The 17,280-nt window shown below is 45.5% G+C and overlaps 2 protein-coding genes across 3 annotated transcripts; both read right to left on the reverse strand.

The window, feature by feature from the left end:
- Positions 1-2,685: 2,685 nt before the first annotated feature.
- On the reverse strand, positions 2,686-6,424 carry LOC117841597 (OVARIAN TUMOR DOMAIN-containing deubiquitinating enzyme 12). Of its 2 annotated transcripts, none has more exons than XM_034722020.2 (12): positions 6,265-6,424; positions 5,872-6,041; positions 5,707-5,787; positions 5,475-5,608; positions 4,710-4,783; positions 4,426-4,480; positions 4,034-4,108; positions 3,879-3,952; positions 3,730-3,778; positions 3,520-3,604; positions 3,341-3,397; positions 2,686-3,172 (listed from the first exon to the last, which is right to left on the reverse strand). In XM_034722020.2, the coding sequence occupies exons 2-12, from the start codon at positions 6,005-6,007 to the stop codon at positions 3,105-3,107; spliced, it is 888 nt and encodes a 295-aa protein (XP_034577911.1). In that variant the 5' UTR covers positions 6,008-6,041; positions 6,265-6,424; the 3' UTR covers positions 2,686-3,104. The 2 variants fall into 2 exon arrangements, with proteins under 2 accessions (XP_034577911.1, XP_034577912.1); XM_034722021.2 differs by having other exon boundaries at positions 3,298-3,397.
- Positions 6,425-11,067: 4,643 nt separating this feature from the next.
- Positions 11,068-15,857, reverse strand: LOC117841599 (serine/threonine-protein kinase PCRK1). The gene is made up of 5 exons (XM_034722023.2): positions 15,410-15,857; positions 13,770-14,149; positions 13,065-13,325; positions 12,757-12,879; positions 11,068-11,888 (listed from the first exon to the last, which is right to left on the reverse strand). The coding sequence occupies exons 2-5, from the start codon at positions 14,145-14,147 to the stop codon at positions 11,367-11,369; spliced, it is 1,284 nt and encodes a 427-aa protein (XP_034577914.1). The 5' UTR covers positions 14,148-14,149; positions 15,410-15,857; the 3' UTR covers positions 11,068-11,366.
- Positions 15,858-17,280: the final 1,423 nt, after the last annotated feature.

Consider the following 17,280-nt stretch of genomic DNA (forward strand, 5'->3'; position numbering starts at 1 on the left):
CCAGTTCACCGCTGACCGCCCAACGTTGACCGTTGACTAGGTCAACGCTGACGTCAGCCGACACGTGGCACCCTCATGTGCTGCCATGTGGCACAACCAGAAGCTAACACGTGTCACCCTAATTAATATTTTTCCAAAATTAATTAAATGATTAAATAAATGTTAATCTTTAAAAATTTATAACTAATTCATTTGAACTCCGAAAAATATGAAACCAGTTGCATTAAATGAGTAAAATCATGCCCATGTTATTTGTAGCTAGTTTGATGTTATTTGGATCTTCTAAATTTAACTTTCTTGGAGTTTTTGCCTAGATATAATGCTGGTTAATTTATATTGCGTCGTATCTTGTTCTGTTTAGACCCGAGCTACGACCCGGAAGACTCTCAAGACCCCAACTACACCGAGAAGGATCCCAACAACTATGGACTAGGTGTCATGTCACTCCCAGTCATATAGATCCTATGCTATCTATGCATGCTTAGTTGCTAGCGCTTTATTTATGATGCTTGGATGATGATTGACTACATAACCCATGATTCTAGCCATGCCTTGATAATTGTTTATCCTGGTTCCCTTGTTACCTACCTGTGGGCTAGCTACAGACCCCTAGCTAGTTCACCTTACTTATATCCATATACATGCTTTCGAGTTATAGATGGGTATATGCCATGAATTTGAGGATGAGATTCCTTATACACTCTCATGTGTGTTTTGGATGAGTGTGATCCCTTGACGTGTTTTGGCGGGAGCTAGCCGTGGTTAGTACTGAGGAGTGCCTTGCTAGAAGAGAACATTCTGGTCTCTCTCCACCCCCCTCTCCCGTGTCTGTGGCGGGTACCTTGTTTGACACTGAGAAGCAGGTGGCGTACTTGTACGTTGCAGGTGCTTCGGCACATATTTTTGTGGAGTTGAGTGCTTGCTCTCGGCCCCTAAGGACCGAGTTAGTATAACCATGTTTCTTTGGACTATATACGTACATACCGTTCGCTTTGTTATGGGCGAGGTTCGGTCCGAGAAATGGTGGATAGTGCTCAGCTTGTAGGCGGATTGGAGGATTAAGGAGTTCGAGGCGTTGATCTGATTCGACCAGACTGCACCCCGGCGTGGGTAGGTTTCATAGTTTCGAGGTCTCCGACTGGTGACGGCGTGCCCTGCAGTCGAAGACACTACCAGACTCGAGGAAACAGGAGAGTACTAGCGACCTACTAGGGCTCCAACCGTTAGGTGGGGTCTGGATGACTAGCTACCATTCAGGTTCCATCTGGGCGAGTACATATGTACAATCTCTACAGAGTGTATAACCTATAGCTATAGTTCGTGTCCACTGGAACGTACAGTCCTCTCATCTGCTACTCTGACTAGACTTTTTTATACTTCTACCTTCCCTTTTTGAGATAGGCTGGCATTTGCTGTTGAGATGTGAGGGAAGGTAGCTCTCACATTACCTAGTGTGTTTGGGTGCTAGTTTTTTGGGTGAAGGATCTGGTGGTTTGTGACGACTTTCTTGATACGAGGTGTTGACCTCGGGGATGGTATTGCTTGATGCATCCTTGATTGTTGCTTGCATATACCTCTACAGCCGTATATAGGTCGAACTATGCATATAGTATTATTTTTTTCCCGTTTCCTTGGCTTGCTGCTGTTTGTGAGTTCACATGGCCTCGGGTAGATGGTGGCTTTTTAGGGTCAGAGCTCGACTACGATTTCGACACGACGAATGGAAAGACTAGGGATGGTCCCTCGCTTAAGTCGCCTCTAGAGTTGTTGTTTGCCACGCTATGTGTTACCGCTGTGTAGATATTTTACTTTTCATGATTCAATCCTGATGGACTTGTACCGGCATGTGCTGAAGTGTTGTACTCGATATTTATGGGATATTGTTATTCTATTGCTATTCTGTATTTCTACGTTGGTATCGATTTGTACTATCTGATATAATATCAGAGATTCATACGTGATAGCTTTCCTGGAACTATCTCGGAGGTGCGTAGGCTTGAATTCTCGGAAATGGAAATTCGGGTCGTTTCATCACCAGCAGCAGAAGCAACGCAGACGCGCAGCGGGAGTTTTTCAATTCCTTTGTGCAGTACACGCAAAAACCTCCGTTCCCTCCCTCCATCTTTGATCTTCCTTTCCTAGTACGAATACTCATGATGCATTCCCCCTTGACTCGCAACAGGTCATTTTCAAAATTTCCTTGCGAATTCCTACGTTCTGTGTCTTGAGTCTGGATATTCAGAAAAGAGAGGGGTCGCCCGCGTTCAAACTAAAAATGGTAAATTTGACGTGGTGAGTATGTACTGGAGAACAAACTAGAACAAGTCGTGCATTTTCAATAGAGACTAGCGACGGACGTGTAGTACGATGCTGGGCCAGATTGCTAGGATGCAGTCATTCTAGAAGGAAGGGAAGGAGCAAGGAAGGTTGGCGCACACACGTAGATGCGGTCAACGATTTTTATTCTTTATTCTTCTTTCTTCTTCTCTTCGGAGAGAGAAGGTCATGGTCATCGTGGTGTCCTCATGGATGACTGATGAGGAGAAACGAAAGAAGAGAGAACGGAGCGCAGAATCGAATGTATAGTTGGATGGGCCTTCCAGTTTGCTAAGTGGGAGCCCATCTGTGTAATGACTCATGGGCCAGCCATTAGCGTTCTGGGCCTACATATCTAAGACATGCAGCTGACATACTGGGCCTTAAAGACAAGCCCTCCCTTCTTCAGGGTTATCATAATCATTTCCCAGTAATTCTAGCCTCATTCCGGCAAAATTTGTAGATGGATACAAACAATAATACAAGAGTTTTAGTTGCCATTCACCGGCCCTCCACTCCGACTATGTACCAGAGGACACTCCTCATCTCATGCTTATTTCATTCATTCCATCCCATCCCATGTATCTATATCGGGTCGGGCTCTGCTCTGCTCTGCTCTGGATATTAATCATAATGCCGTTCCCCGTATCATTTGGACGACGGCCCCCCATAGCTTAGCTCCCAGGACCACCACCTGATCCTCAATGATGACGAGCTCCACCGTGCCCACATCCATCCCAGTCCCAGAGAGATGAAGATGATGCGCCTGAGCCCTCTGCCATCCGCCATCAATGGTGGTGGTGCTGCGAGAACGGCCACCATCGCCTCTTCTTCGTCGTCTGCGACCTTGGTGCATCTGCAGTGTTCGCAAACCACAGAAATAATCTACCTTCAGCAACATACAACAAAGCTCGTTTGGGGTTCCAGATTATTCTAACTATGGTTGAGACAAAGAGACTAGTGACGCATATGGTTGCATACGTTGGCGACGATGACCCTGCATGCCGATACCACAGCTACTCACCATTCTGGGGATATATGGAGTTGTAGTGCACCTCCGCCCAGAAGCTCAGCAGTACCACTGCAACCACCACAGTGAGGGGGTAAATTCAGATGTCTGATATCCCAACCGGTTGAGGATCGGAAAACAAATATTGGTCTTGGTCCGTTGGCCCTTGAGGACTGCAGGGATCAACTGCATACCTTTGTTGGACTTCTGAACCTTAGGCTGGATCTCGATGTAGCAGGTATCCTTGAACGACGTCATCACAAAAATTTTTACTCCATACTGCACCCAGATTGTTGTCTTACATTACATTAGGATGACTAAAAGAATAGCATTCTTGTCAGATCCTATACGCAACAAGAGATGACAGGAATGACAACTGGAATATGGATTGTATAAGGGCTAACCTTGTCAGCAGCAGCCTGTAACGTCACATGGTCACCCCATTCACCGTTTCTGTTAGTTTATGTGGTAAAATGGATGTGAGACAAGCATCCACATGCACTTAATATGTACTCCATTCTAAAAAAAATGTTTGGCACGATGTGCAACTAACCGTGCAACTTTCTCCAAGTAATCATCATATGCCATGGGAACATATCCGTCATAGGCGTAACGGTTAGTTTTAAGCTGGAAAGGATGGTTTATCAGAGAAGAGATAAAAGAATGTGCGCTAGGCATTGTGAAGCAAAAATCGATACGATTTAATACCTGGTTAATTATCTGCTCTCTCACAAACTCATGGTGATCCGGAGTTTGGTAAAGCTGATCTGATAGTGCTCGGAACTGCAGAATTGGGGGTGTGCAATTAGAATATTGATATAAGGATGGTATATTTCCAAATGGGATAAGAGAATTGTGAATGTGATGCATGAAGGTTATAATGGGAATCGCCAATTATTTAGTATATATTGGTTTAATACCATATCTTGCTGAGAAATTTCACTGCCAGTCTACCACAGTACAGAAGTTTGTGAGGAAAATGGGAGAGAAGGGAGGAAAAGAGAGAGAAGAAGAAAGAGCAGAGATCACTTAAGAATAGAACGGTAAAAGGTGGAAAATGAAACAAAATCAACTATTCAGGTGGGAATGGATGGTACTACCTGACAATTGCCATCTCCTTTCACTTTGTGTTCAATCAGCTCATACAACTTCAACCTAAAAGACGACAAATGAATTTTTTTTTTAAAAACTCCAGCAGGACACATTTGCATGAAAAAGGAATGGAACAAAAATAACATCATTACATGCAAGTAATATAGTCTGTTCTGAAAATTTGAAGATTAAAAAGCATTTAGTGGCAAATAGAGCCAAGGAGAAGTTTGACACTAGCAAGCATATAACATAATAGTAGTAATTCACTGAGAACTGAAACTAAAGGACAGACCTTTCTGTCAGCCTTTCATGGTCCATAGTGGCTTCATCGACTGATGGAATTTCTCCATTAATTTTAGGGACATGCTGGACAAAGCAGACACAGATTATTGGACCACAGTTGGAAATGGAGTCAGAGACACAGAAAAAGAAAAACAGATACAGCACAGCCACTCACAACAAGTTCATTTCCTTCATAGCAACGAGGATAATGGGAAAGAAAAGGACAGATTGCTATGCAGTTATTAAGATTATTGGATAGTATCATTCTAAGTTTTAAAAGCAGTAACTTATAGGAGTTTTGACAACATTATCTGGGGGTAGTGAAACTACGAGTAGCACTACAAATCATACTAAGAAAGGTCAAAACCTATATCTTTCTTCCAAAACTTACCAATAAAACTAGGTAGACACAATTTTCGCGTCCGCCTAGGATAACTTTTCCAAGACACACATTAAGACCAAAGAACATGCAAAGTTAATTGTCCATTCAGTTATTTAAAGACTTTTAGAGGAATTGTTGTCACATCATTATTAAAGTCAATTGGCATTTAAGGTTAGTGGTCCAATCGAAAGTGATATTCATGTTCTTTTTTCCCCAATAAGATTTTGGCTACACAACAAACAGATGCAGGCATCTTTGCTGATGATCTTGGCAAGCTTCCTTAGAAGCAAGACTTTCTTTCTTCTGGTAGTTGAGGAAGCGGATCTATTTATTATGCAAATGAAGCTGAAAACGCTATTTCTTAACCTGACTTCAAAGGATCAGTAGACTCACGGGAACTGGGACCATGGGATAAAACCTCTTCCCTACTTCCTCCTCCATCTCAAAATTTCCGTCACCGCTGGAACCTGGCGAGGAATTAGACGGTTCTATGTATACTGTCTCGTGCTCATGTGCATCAGCACTTCCTGCACCATACCGAGAACATTAGGAAAAAGGAAAAAAACACAAAAGTTGTGTGTTAAGTGAAAAAAAAATCGAGACAGATTATGGATATTTTCAGCACCGGGATGGTAGATGCCTACTGATGGGTTGTACAAATCATATGTGAGTTGAGAAGAATGCAACTGTGTCTCATCAGGATGTGCTGCAGCCAAAAATAGACGCCTAAGAATGCTGTCTAGCCACCAATCAAAAATGAAAAATCTGCATGGTACACAAGACTGACTACCTCTACCATAATGGAGGTTACAACAGTTACCATCACAGTAACCGGGAGGAGGCCCATAGTACCCGGGAGGAGCAAAAGGATCGCGAAAAAGGTCGTATCCCCAGGGCAAATTCTGATCTTTCTCACACATGCTCATCCGCTTGAGCTCAAGTTGTCCGTGGGAGCGGAGCCTAGCAAACAGATTCAGGGGTTTCAGTACCATGGAAACAACACAAACAAATAAAAAGGAAACAATACCACAGATAATTTTGGATTGCATCGGACAAGCATGTCCGGTGAGCGCGAGACACGGGCGGATAATTTTTGCAGACAAAATCGAATACAATAGCTTACATTAGGGTTGGGGGTGCTCTGTTTCGCACAGCAGGAAGGGAAGAGAAGGTGAGGCCATACCTGGTGGGTGCTCGTCGCCGGCGATGCGCCCGGCGAGGAAGAGGTGGCGAATCGCGCCTCCGCGCAACCAATCGTCGCCGCCAGGAAAGGAAGACAGAGAGGAGAGAGACGAGAGAGAAAGGAACGGGGGCGAAGAAATAGAGATGGGGAGGGCCGGGTGATTTTTTCCTTTTTAGCCCTTTCTAAAAACAAATTTTATAAATAAACTTTCGGGGCAACAATTTCAAAAAATCGACCTTTTGCGTCGGAAAATAATGCCCAGACTTACACAGGAGTATTTTTTGAATCACATCCAGTACTCACATGGATGTATGTGCACTCACCTCCTACAAACACACACGCAACCCTACCGTGGCGCATCGCATATCGCCTATCACTGGAAAAATAGCGGTTAAATTCTGAAATAAATCCAGAAAAATACGAGCACCAGTGTCGATTCGAACCTTGGTGAGCAGGTTCCACCACAAGAAATCTTACCAGTTGAGCTACGCTTGGTTCGTGACTTACATAGGAGTATAACTCAGAGTAAATAAGGGATGTGGAAAATAGGGTGGATCATGGTTCAGTTCAATAAAATTGCTTACAGTTGTGCCTCGTAGGTACACCAAATCCGACACGTGTCGACGTGGCTCTTAAAAAAGTTAACCTACCAAATCCGGCACGTGTCGACGTGGCTCTGCTTGCCGTTTATATGCAGCACATGTGTAAGAATTGTTACTCTTGGTGTTTGAAGTTCCTAACCATTCGTTAAGCGTCCCAATCTTTAGTGATGAACCTGAGAAGTTTATACCATCTATCCTAATCTATCCTTGTGGAGGGATTTCAGTGTAAGCAACCTAACCTTGACATTCACGGTTAGTTTAAAAGCGACCCAATTCTTTTGTGAGCTCCTCAGTGAAGACATACTGGGGAGTGCACTTCGGATCTAAATCTCATGCTTTCTTTGTGTTCTTCGTATTCTTCATCTAGTGCAAGTTGACTTTTAGGTTGATAGTAATTTTTTAGTGGTCTATAGCCCTGTTTGCATACGCTTTTCTGGAACTCGCTTATCTGGTAAGCAGGCTTATCTGATAAGCCCGCTGTCTGAAGAATCCGCTATCTGAACAAGTTGGGTGTTTGGCAATCCTAATTATTTTGTGTTTTGTGTCGATTGTCTGTCCTGAATGGTAAATTGACCTGAATGCCCATGAAGCTAATAATAGCTCATTTTTGTTGTGAATCTGAGGAGAAGGTAATAATTCTAATGTCTTTGAAGTTTGTTAAATAGAAATTGCATCACAATAACATGAAATTCATATGATAGATTGATCTAGTATGGAAACATCCGTCATGGGTACAACAACGAATCACGAAACCATAGCAACAACAATAGCATCACGCAATGCACCCATATTCATGTCATCTCCTAAAGCAGTAACACCACCATTTTATGTTAGGTTGGATTGGATTAGCATCATCTTCCTCGAAATCCTGTTCAAAATGCACGTCATGTACTGCACGCATGCAACAAAATTGCTCAGTCAGCTTGACGCACATGTAAAGGCACCACTGCCTCTCCTTCTCAACAGCAGCAGCACCACCCACCTCTCCTTAACAGCAGCAGCAGCAGGGGCGGGAAGGCGGGCAGGGGCGGCCGGCAGCGGGGGCCAAGCCCAGGGATGGCGGCAATGGGATTTGGGCAGGAGGTGGTGGACGGGATCTGGGAAGGAGGTGGCGATGGGATCTGGCTGGTGGAGGGTGGGATATGTGCAGGGAGCCGGTGGAGGCAGGCGGGCCGCGGACGGAGCCAGTGTCGGTCGGAGGGTGGTGGACGAGGCCGGCGGCGGGCGCGGGATCCAGGCGCGGGGGACGGACGGCAGGGAAAAATCGCTTCACTTGCCCGAGAAGCGCCCCCCAAGGTCGCGTACAGGATAAGCGGTGCACTAGTTATTTTTCAGATTTTGAGCTAAACGACTTGAGTGGTAAGCGGGAAATAAACAAGACGTTTGGACGAGCTTTTGACTTATTTCCACTAAGAAATAAGCGGATACAAAATTACAATTTTACTCGACTTTGGTAACTTGACAGCTTTAGGTGACTATGTGAGAGGTGTCATCTATGCGAATAGGTCCCTGTAACTTTCCGGTAATTGCTATATATTATGTGCTTCGTCGTAGCTTGAGCAGCGTTTTCCTGTGGCTTACGTGCACCCTTTGAAGTGAGCAAGATGATCTTTTCATCATGTGGCGGCGGGAGGACTCTCTCTTCAAACCTTGTTTTAATTTATTTTATTATTTATGGTTTTGTTTGCTTGCTTTCTTTTTTGTGTTTGAAATGGGATCTAGAAAAGTATGCATCGATGGATTTTTTTTCTATAAAACTAGCGATTGTGGAATGGAGGGAACCTTTGCTTGTTTGTCGTCGAATATGGGTCAAATATATGAAGGTTTGGGTAGACAAACACAAAAAGGAAGCGAATTATTGTGGACACGAATTCAGAAACGAAGCGTTTTTGGCGTGGTGAGCACTGCATGTCGACGCGGAAGTAAAAAGTAAGTAGCAGCGGTAATTGTAATTCGGAAGGAAGGACGCGCCAGAGAAAGGAGTCGACCAGTGGAATCGCGTCAGCGGCGGCGGGCCCGGTGGTGTCAGTGGCCGTTGACGTCAGCGGCGGGGCGGCGACGGGGCGCTCGCGCTCCGAGGGAATCCGGGCGCTCTGCTCGGCATCTGACGGATGCGTCCAACCTTGGCGTTCAGGCGTCTCAGGGTCGTCACCGAGTGTACTCCCTCCCTCCCAAATAAACACGCATCTCGGAGTCCAACGTTTTTAAATTTAACTAAAAATATAAAAAATAGTATTAATATTTGTATCCGTAAATAAATGTATTAGAAAAGCATACTCAATGCTCAACCTAATAATATTTATTATACATCGTAATAGTAGTACGTTTTTTTTTATAAATTTTAGTTAAATTTAACTTATCGAGAAGTGAGACGTGTGTTTATTTTGTGACGGAGGGAGTACTCCTCCGATTGAACGCTGCTTCTTCAGATCATCAAAAGGCAAGCATGCCTGAACAATAATCAATGACACAGGTCGTCTGAACGAGATACTAGAAAGAAAAAAAAATTGTGATCCTTGCGTGCTTTCTCTCAATTTCAACCAACCAACCAGGGCCTTTGCTATGCGATGATGACATGATGCTTATGCCTTGTACCTTTTCACTGTTTCCTGATTGCGATTGCAGCAGGGAGAAGAAGAAGAAGAAGAAATTAAAGCATGGGGCAGATCTTAATCAAGATGACCTGGATCCAACACGGAATCCCGTCACGATCGCAGTGCTCGATGAGACCGATCCACCGTCTCGTCTCGCGCGGCGATCCAAAAGCCTCTCGATGCCTGCCTGCGGTCAAGATTTTCGAAGCCCGGAATGACGGAGGAAGGTGATTCATGTGTTCTCTCAGTCCAAGCAAAGCAAGACAGAGAAAAAGGGAGGCGGAAAGAGATGAACGGGAATCAAAGCAAGCAGCGCACTGCATGAATGGTGCCGCGATTTTGGCTTGGGTAGGCGACGCTCCGACAGAGGCGACAAGGGCAGGCCATGTGCCCTCGTTTCGGCTCATATCTTATCAGCATGGTCAGAGCACTTGCTGCCTAATAACATGCATGTGTTTGCTGAATTCCTGTTGCTCAATCCCGGCACCACTGTGCACAAATTCCATTATTATTCCCTTCTGAATTTGGATTACACGCGCCAACAGTCCAGTCCTTTGCGTTTGTTGTGGTTCCCTTGTCATTCCCAGCAGATCCTTCCTGCCCCTCTTTTTCGCACAAAGGCTGCTGCAGCCAATTCCCCCTCGATCCAGAAAGCTGCTGGAATCTGCCTGTAACTAGCAGGGGTGACAAATCCAAGACCGGTAGGAGCTAAACCAGCAACACACACAAACACATAACACATGCTCTTTCTTCTTCTTCTTCTTGAGGAAGGAAGAAAGAGGGAGGAAGGAAGGAAAGGGAATCTGAATTCTTGCCACCGCCTGAATGGAAATGAACAGTACGAGTACTAGTACCATTTCGACACGCGAACCCAGAGGCTATGAATCGGAATCGTCAACGCTGAAAGGAGCCCTGCAATTGCTGCCCACCACCCCGAATCGGCACGGCAGGCGCAAACACAGCCGCACAAGGTGATGCCTGATCCTGAGGATGGAATGGAAAGGGTCACTTCAGAATCCCTTTGCTTCCGATCACTCACAGCCCTTTCACCCTGCTCTACTCCAAACTCCAAAATAGCGTAGAGTTTTCTGCTGCCACAAGCTTTTACTTTTACAGCTCCTAGTATAAGTTTATAGTTTATAACCACCACATGAATACACGAACAGGATCGTCTCTTGGATAACCACCACACCACACGCATGGAGGCCCGTCCTGTCGACTGAATCAACCTCAACCGGCCTGTCTTCAGCTTCTAGTTCCTGACGATGATATCCATCCTCCTCCTCCACCTCCTCCAGTTGGACAAAGCGGCCGTCTCTTTCCATCGCCGGCCGCGGCCGGTTCTTATCTCACCAGAAAAGAAAGAATGGCTGGCGTGGCGTGCGCCGCCGGCTATCCTCAGATCAAATCGTTCTGAAGCTGAGCTCAAGATAAGGCGCGGATCCTTCCTTTCCGATTGGGCCGGCCGCAATCCATTCAGATTCAGGTCACATCTCACTCCCCTGAATCTGAACCGTTTCCTGCAACCCTCTTTCCTCTCTATACAAGAGAGATACAACTGGACTAGCACTTTCTTCTCTTCAGTTTGGCAGAAACAACACTAGTGCTGTACCAGAACAGAACCCTGACTTCATCATACCAGAAAAGTACAAAAGAAGGCCAGGAATTGCACTGCAGACACGAGGCAGTTCGTAATTGGACTGAAAACACCAGGAATTGCACTGAAAACACAAAGGGGGCCTACCGATCACCATCTTGCAGCTCACGCGTTGTGTTGCCCGGGACCAGGTGAATTACACGGCAAATTTGTGCGCCTGGTTGGTTTCAACTCGCCCGAATGGCAAACACACAGAGGAACCACCACCTATCATCCCTATGCACAGCTATACTTACAGCAAGGAGAGTCTCAGAAGGTCTTCACGATCTCAGGCTTCCAGCCCCGCCACACGATGTTCCGGCACCCGAACTTAAACTCCTGGAGCCTCCTCTTCAGCGACCCTTTCTTGGTCCGCTTCGCGCCTGGTTCGGACACCGAGCCGTGGTAGTGCAGAGGCGGCTGCGGCGGCCCGGTCTCGACGCTGTCGACGATCTTCTGGACCATCTCGTACACCTCGCTCATCTTCGGCCGGCTCTTTGGCATCCGGACAAGGCAGCGGTTCGCCACGCTGGACAGCTTCAACATGGACTTGAGGTTGTAGTGCCCCTCCAGGCGCGGGTCGATGATGATAGGGAACCGCTTCTTGTCCCCGACGTATGGCTTCACCCACTCCAGCAGCTTCTGCTCGCTCTTTGGCCGGTTCCGGTCGATGGGCCGCCGCCCGGTGATGAGCTCGTACAGGAGAACGCCGTAGCTCCATATGTCGCTCTTTGCAGTAAGGCGCCCGGTTTGCATGTACTCAGGTGCTGCATAGCCTAGAGTTCCAACGACCTGTTAAAATTGAACCATAAGAACATAACATGATAGTTCAGATGGATCTTAAGTCCAAGATGTTTGTTGTAGGAAATAATGAAATGGCATGAAGAAAGACACAACCGTAAAACTATCACCAGGGTGAATTGTTATGGTAGCTGGCAACTTCGCAGAAACAGTTTAAAACTATACTCTTGTTACTTTGCAGTTTGCACAAACATTCCAAAGCTGCTTGAGAAGTGAATTTATTAATACTTCTTAATGTTCTGATGTAGTCACACCTTTATATTACTTCAGTTCCCGTTCTCAAAAGTATTTGACTCTGTTCTTCATGTCCGCTTCAGAAACTTATTAATACTTCTTATTAAGAGGTTAGTGCAATTAGCGGGCTACGGTGCTGCTATGTAAGGGTGGGGCAGGGGTTCGGGGATTTTCTCGACCTGTGTGAGAAGGTCTCCTTCTTAGCAAAATGCCTGGGGGCTGTCTTACCCCCCGCAGGTCGAGTTTTTGAGGTTAGTGGAATTAGGATTGTAATAGGGCAGCAACATAGCCTTTTAGTCCCAAACCAGCGTGGGTAGGCTAGACCATTTCCTTAACAATGCAAGTAGTAACCAAAATAATTATGTCTCTGGAGGTGGAGCAACACTATCCAAATCCATTAGCATAAAAACATAACAATGTTAAAGAACTACAACTAAAAGAGCTTTACTAGTTGCCTATTCTTCAGTATCATAATTCTATTTTATTCAAGTCATAACGCATTCTGTGAGTTGAATACTGTCAGAATACTAGTACGGTAGTACCTACTTGCCAAAAGGATATGGAACATTATGCTACGGAAACACATTAATGCAAAAAATAACTGTTGGCTTATAAATGTGCATACCGCTGTGGAGACATGGGTCAGACCTTCCGTTGGTCCATGCCTAGCCAAACCAAAGTCTGACAATTTAGCATTCCAGTTCTCATCCAACAGGATGTTGGATGTTTTCAGATCTCGGAAAATAACCTGCATGTATATCTTAAATTTAGTTGGAGATATATAGCTTACTGAAATGGGTAAAGATAATGCAGCCTTTGATATTTCATTTATTCCTTCTGCAAGATGCACATGTGGAGGGATGATAACGCCACACGAATGTTTCAGATCACACAAGTGTTATGGGCTCGATTACCAGAAAGCAAATGAGTTACCTGGAATTCCATTTCTTCATGCAGATACTTCAGTCCCCGGGCAGAATCAAGAGCTACTTTTAGTCTCATTGGCCATGATAGAGTCGAAGTTGACCTGCTCGACAAGTGATCATCCACACTTCCGTTAAGCATATATTCGTACACTAGAAGCCGTTGTACTCCCCGCTCATCATCTTCAGCACAGTAGCCTATTAGTTTAACTAGGTTTGGATGGTCAACAATTCCAAGCACATTCATCTCTGTTAACCACTCCTTCTGCCCCTGAAAGAAGATCATAATTTGTTAGAATCAATACAGCTAGCTAGATCTAGATTCCAGTGTATGTGACTTCAAACCTACTCACCAAGCAAGTGGGATTGAAAGGATTTCAAGGTGTACTTGGCTTGTGTATTTAGCCTACTAGTGTTTTCTATACGGCCGAACTAGTTGACTAGCCGTACCTAGAACAGTATGTGCATTCCCTGACGCAGGTAACCTACTGAAAGGTTTCTTTTCTCAAGAAACGATGACTCTGAATTTTTTGGTTTATTTTCACTGTGGCGAGTATGACAAGTCAGAGCTAAGTCCAAATAAGACTGCTCTTAGACCTTCTACAGACTGACGACAACGACAACAATATTTGTATTCGCTATCATTTAGTAACTTTAAGAACGTTCCCCAGCTACTGTAAATGGTAGGGAATTACAAGAATATGAGAAAACTTGCCTGAAGTCCTTTACGATTCAACTGCTTAACAGCGATCTCAATTCGTTCATTAGGTTCGTCAGAGGTCTTGATGATGCCCCTGTACACACAGCCAAAGCCACCCTCGCCAACCATGAGTGACCGGCTGAAGTTGCGTGTGGCACTCTTCAATTCAGCGAAGGAGAACACCCTCAGGTTAGATGGTCGGTCGGTGAAGCTGGGGTACTGTGTCCTCCTTATTGACTCGGCACTCATGTCGGATACATTCAAGGAGGTGAAGTCTGAACCAGAGCGGACATCGCGCTCTGTTGATGTTGTGCTGATGGACCGTACAGACGCGGACATGGTGACAGGATCCTCCTCTTTGACCTCTCCATGCCAGAAAGGCAGGCACCTCATTGCTGCAATGCAGTGGGAACTAATTAGGAAAGTCATCAGAAGGAGGTCATGCTTTCCCCCACAAAACACAAATACAGATCAAACAATGGAGTGATAAAAGCTACTAAATACTGAACTGGGGTCCCACAAAAAATTGTGTTGGCAACCAACCGGTGTGGTCTAAAAACAGGTTTCAGATGGTAAAAATTCTTCTACCTTGAAGGATCTTTTTCAGGTGCAGAAACAACAACAACAACATAGCCTTTCAGTTCCAAGCAAGTTGGGGTAGGCTAGAGTTGAAACCCAACAAGAGCCACTTTCAGGTGCAGAAAGTGGAGACACATTTGCTCACATGATTAGAAATTCATAACCGAATGGAAACTGAACAGGGGTGGGGAGAAGGGGGCGGGGTAGTGCCATCCCCCCGCCCTAACGATGATAATTCTAGGAAATATTAGCACATTACGTACCGATTGTTCATTTTTTTAGTTAGAGTGAAGAGGGGAAAACAATAAGAAGTTTCTAGTTATAACTATCGCATGATTCACTGATTTTTCTTCTTCTCTGAAACCTACTGTTTGTCCATGCCATCACATCAGAGCCTATGAACTATCACTACCATTATATTATAATATTTATTTTAAAAACACCGTCTACTTGCCGCTACGGGTATAAATTGCCAAGTGTGCTAATCTCTAGTAGAGATGACAAAAGGCGATTGGGTGAATTAATGTGCGGTGTCGCCTAGCGTCTAAGCGAACTAGAAGGCCGCTTGAGTGACAATGCTACTTGCCCTGTGGCAGCAACTATCTCATGTGAAAAGAATGCTCCAAATTGTCATAACTGGAAAATGCTACGGACGGATCGTAACAGATCCTAACAAAAGAGGATCCTTTTATCACTTTAAAGCCCAAACAAACCTAAAATTCAGACAAGGCAGGACTAAAAATCATGCCTTTCAACTGAAGTGCCAAAATTTCTGTGCAAGAATCCTGCAGCTGTGACAACTAACAAAACAGCACGAGTCATGAAACTACATGAACCAGCAACAACCTTAATAAACCTGGAACTACATATAAGTATCCTCTTCTTAATACCAACCACAAATTCCTGTCGAATCCTAGCTTACTAACAACCTTAATTGTGGCAAAACCTCTGGTTAACGTTCGTAGAAACCGGTGAGAAGAAAGGGGGAAAAGGTGAAGGATATACAGTACCTAAGATGCAAGGAAACTTAAGGACAAAGACATGAAGAGAAAGGCATCTGCCCTCTAGCAACAAACCTCGCCTATCCTGTGGAGGTGGAGCTGATCCGAGGGGAGGCGGCCGGCGGTGACCCGGGGAGGGGAGCTCCGATCCGGGAGGCGACGGGGAAAGCGGAGGCGGAGAGAAGGCCTGGGGCTGCGGGGCTACGCAGCAAGCACGGCGGCGGCAGCAGCGGTCAAAGTTCGGAGCTCGCCTGATATTTTTTTTTTCCTCCCCCACTCCTCCAGCGCTCTGCTGTGTCACCAACCAAGAAGCTGCGAAGCAAAGACGGCTTCTTTTTATTATTGCTACACTACAGTATGCCGTGTTTGTGTGCGCCCGAATTTTCTTCGCTCTGTCCGGGAACGCGGGTGAGAAGACGACGGGGGAGGAAGAAGAATTCCTGGTCGTCCCGTCCGTCTCGCTTGTGAATGGCGACGGGTTGGGAGGGAGCCAGGGTGGGAAGAAATGGTGACGGGGAGGAGCACGAGGGGAGATGGGTCATCGGATCGGAGGGAACACGCGGACAATTTATTTCTTTTTTGGTTTGGTGAGATAAAAAACAAGGAAAAGTGTTTTTTCGGGTCAGGAGTTAACCAACTGCCCCCAACTAACAACGTCTTTGGCACGTCCTCGAAAGTTTCTGTTCACACCGCATCGACGAGTGAAACAGGGGAGCATATGAAACCGACATGCTGTGGGTGGTCTCGCATAAAAATTAAAGCGTCCATGTACGAAGACAGTATGGGTTCATCCATCTCCTTAATGCATGAAACCTGAACCCACAAAATAAAACCAAAGATGCAATAATCCTATTAAAATAAACTTGTTAGAATGTGATCCATCCACTGTCAAACAGTACTTTATCTGACCATGACAACTACTGTATATATAGACACATTCTTTTTATATGAAAAGGGTAGTAAACAAAAGGGGGCTTAGACATGTGAGTCGTTCGTGTGTTTTATCGTAAAAGGAAAAGGCTGCTGCAGCACTCTATTTTTGTTTTGTTTGCAGTCATCTTGCGGTTGGCAGTGGTTGGATTGGTTTTCTTGGTTCACGCGGACTTGTGATGCGTGGCATCGCTTTAGTTGAGTCAGTGACGGGAGTTGGGACGCCACCGCCAGCACCGGACAGGTGGCCGGTTAATTACTCTGCTCTTGCTAACGACGTCACGCCGTGCCACGCCCTCCATGCGTGCATGCCTTGCTAGCTCATGCTCGTCACCCTTCTCCCTCGTGTCGAGGACTTCCTCCGTTCCAAATTATTATTCGTTTAGTATTTCTTCCGTTCCAAATTATTATTCATTTGACTTTTCTAACTATTGCTACATACCTAGATATAGTATATAAAAAATTATATACCTACAAAACCTAAAACGAATAGTAATTTGGTACGGAGGGAGTAATTACCGATGAAAGCTACTGTGCTAGCCCGTATGCATTCTGGATGAAATTTCTACCAATTGGCTTAATCACACTCTGCCACTGTGGCGTTGTAGGGCTGGTAGGTCTCTTGGCACTCTTTCTCTCTCTCTCTCAGTTATCGTATATCGGCAGCAGCATTGATATTTGAATATTTGATAGATACACCAGTACAGTACACAAGGACCACCGGTTGGTCGACCGTCGCCTCGCCGTCCTGCCGCCGCCGAATGTCAAGGCCATGGTGCGTGGTGGGCCCTCACGGAAGACTTGGACCAAGACTTCGACTTCCTTCCTTGTTTTTTTGGTGTGTGCAGGACAGAGACAGGGAGGTCGGCGACCGAGCCCACCACCAGCAGCGCGGTGGGTGGGGCCCATCATCCAATCGTCTACTTTGGGCTAAATTTAATTGGGCCACAGCGGCATAGCGAACATCTGCAGCACAACTTTCCCTATCCGTCCCGTTGCAGCCTTCTTCTCTGGCC

Source organism: Setaria viridis, chromosome 1 (assembly GCF_005286985.2).
Source record: "Setaria viridis chromosome 1, Setaria_viridis_v4.0, whole genome shotgun sequence".
Lineage (NCBI taxonomy): Eukaryota > Viridiplantae > Streptophyta > Magnoliopsida > Poales > Poaceae > Setaria > Setaria viridis.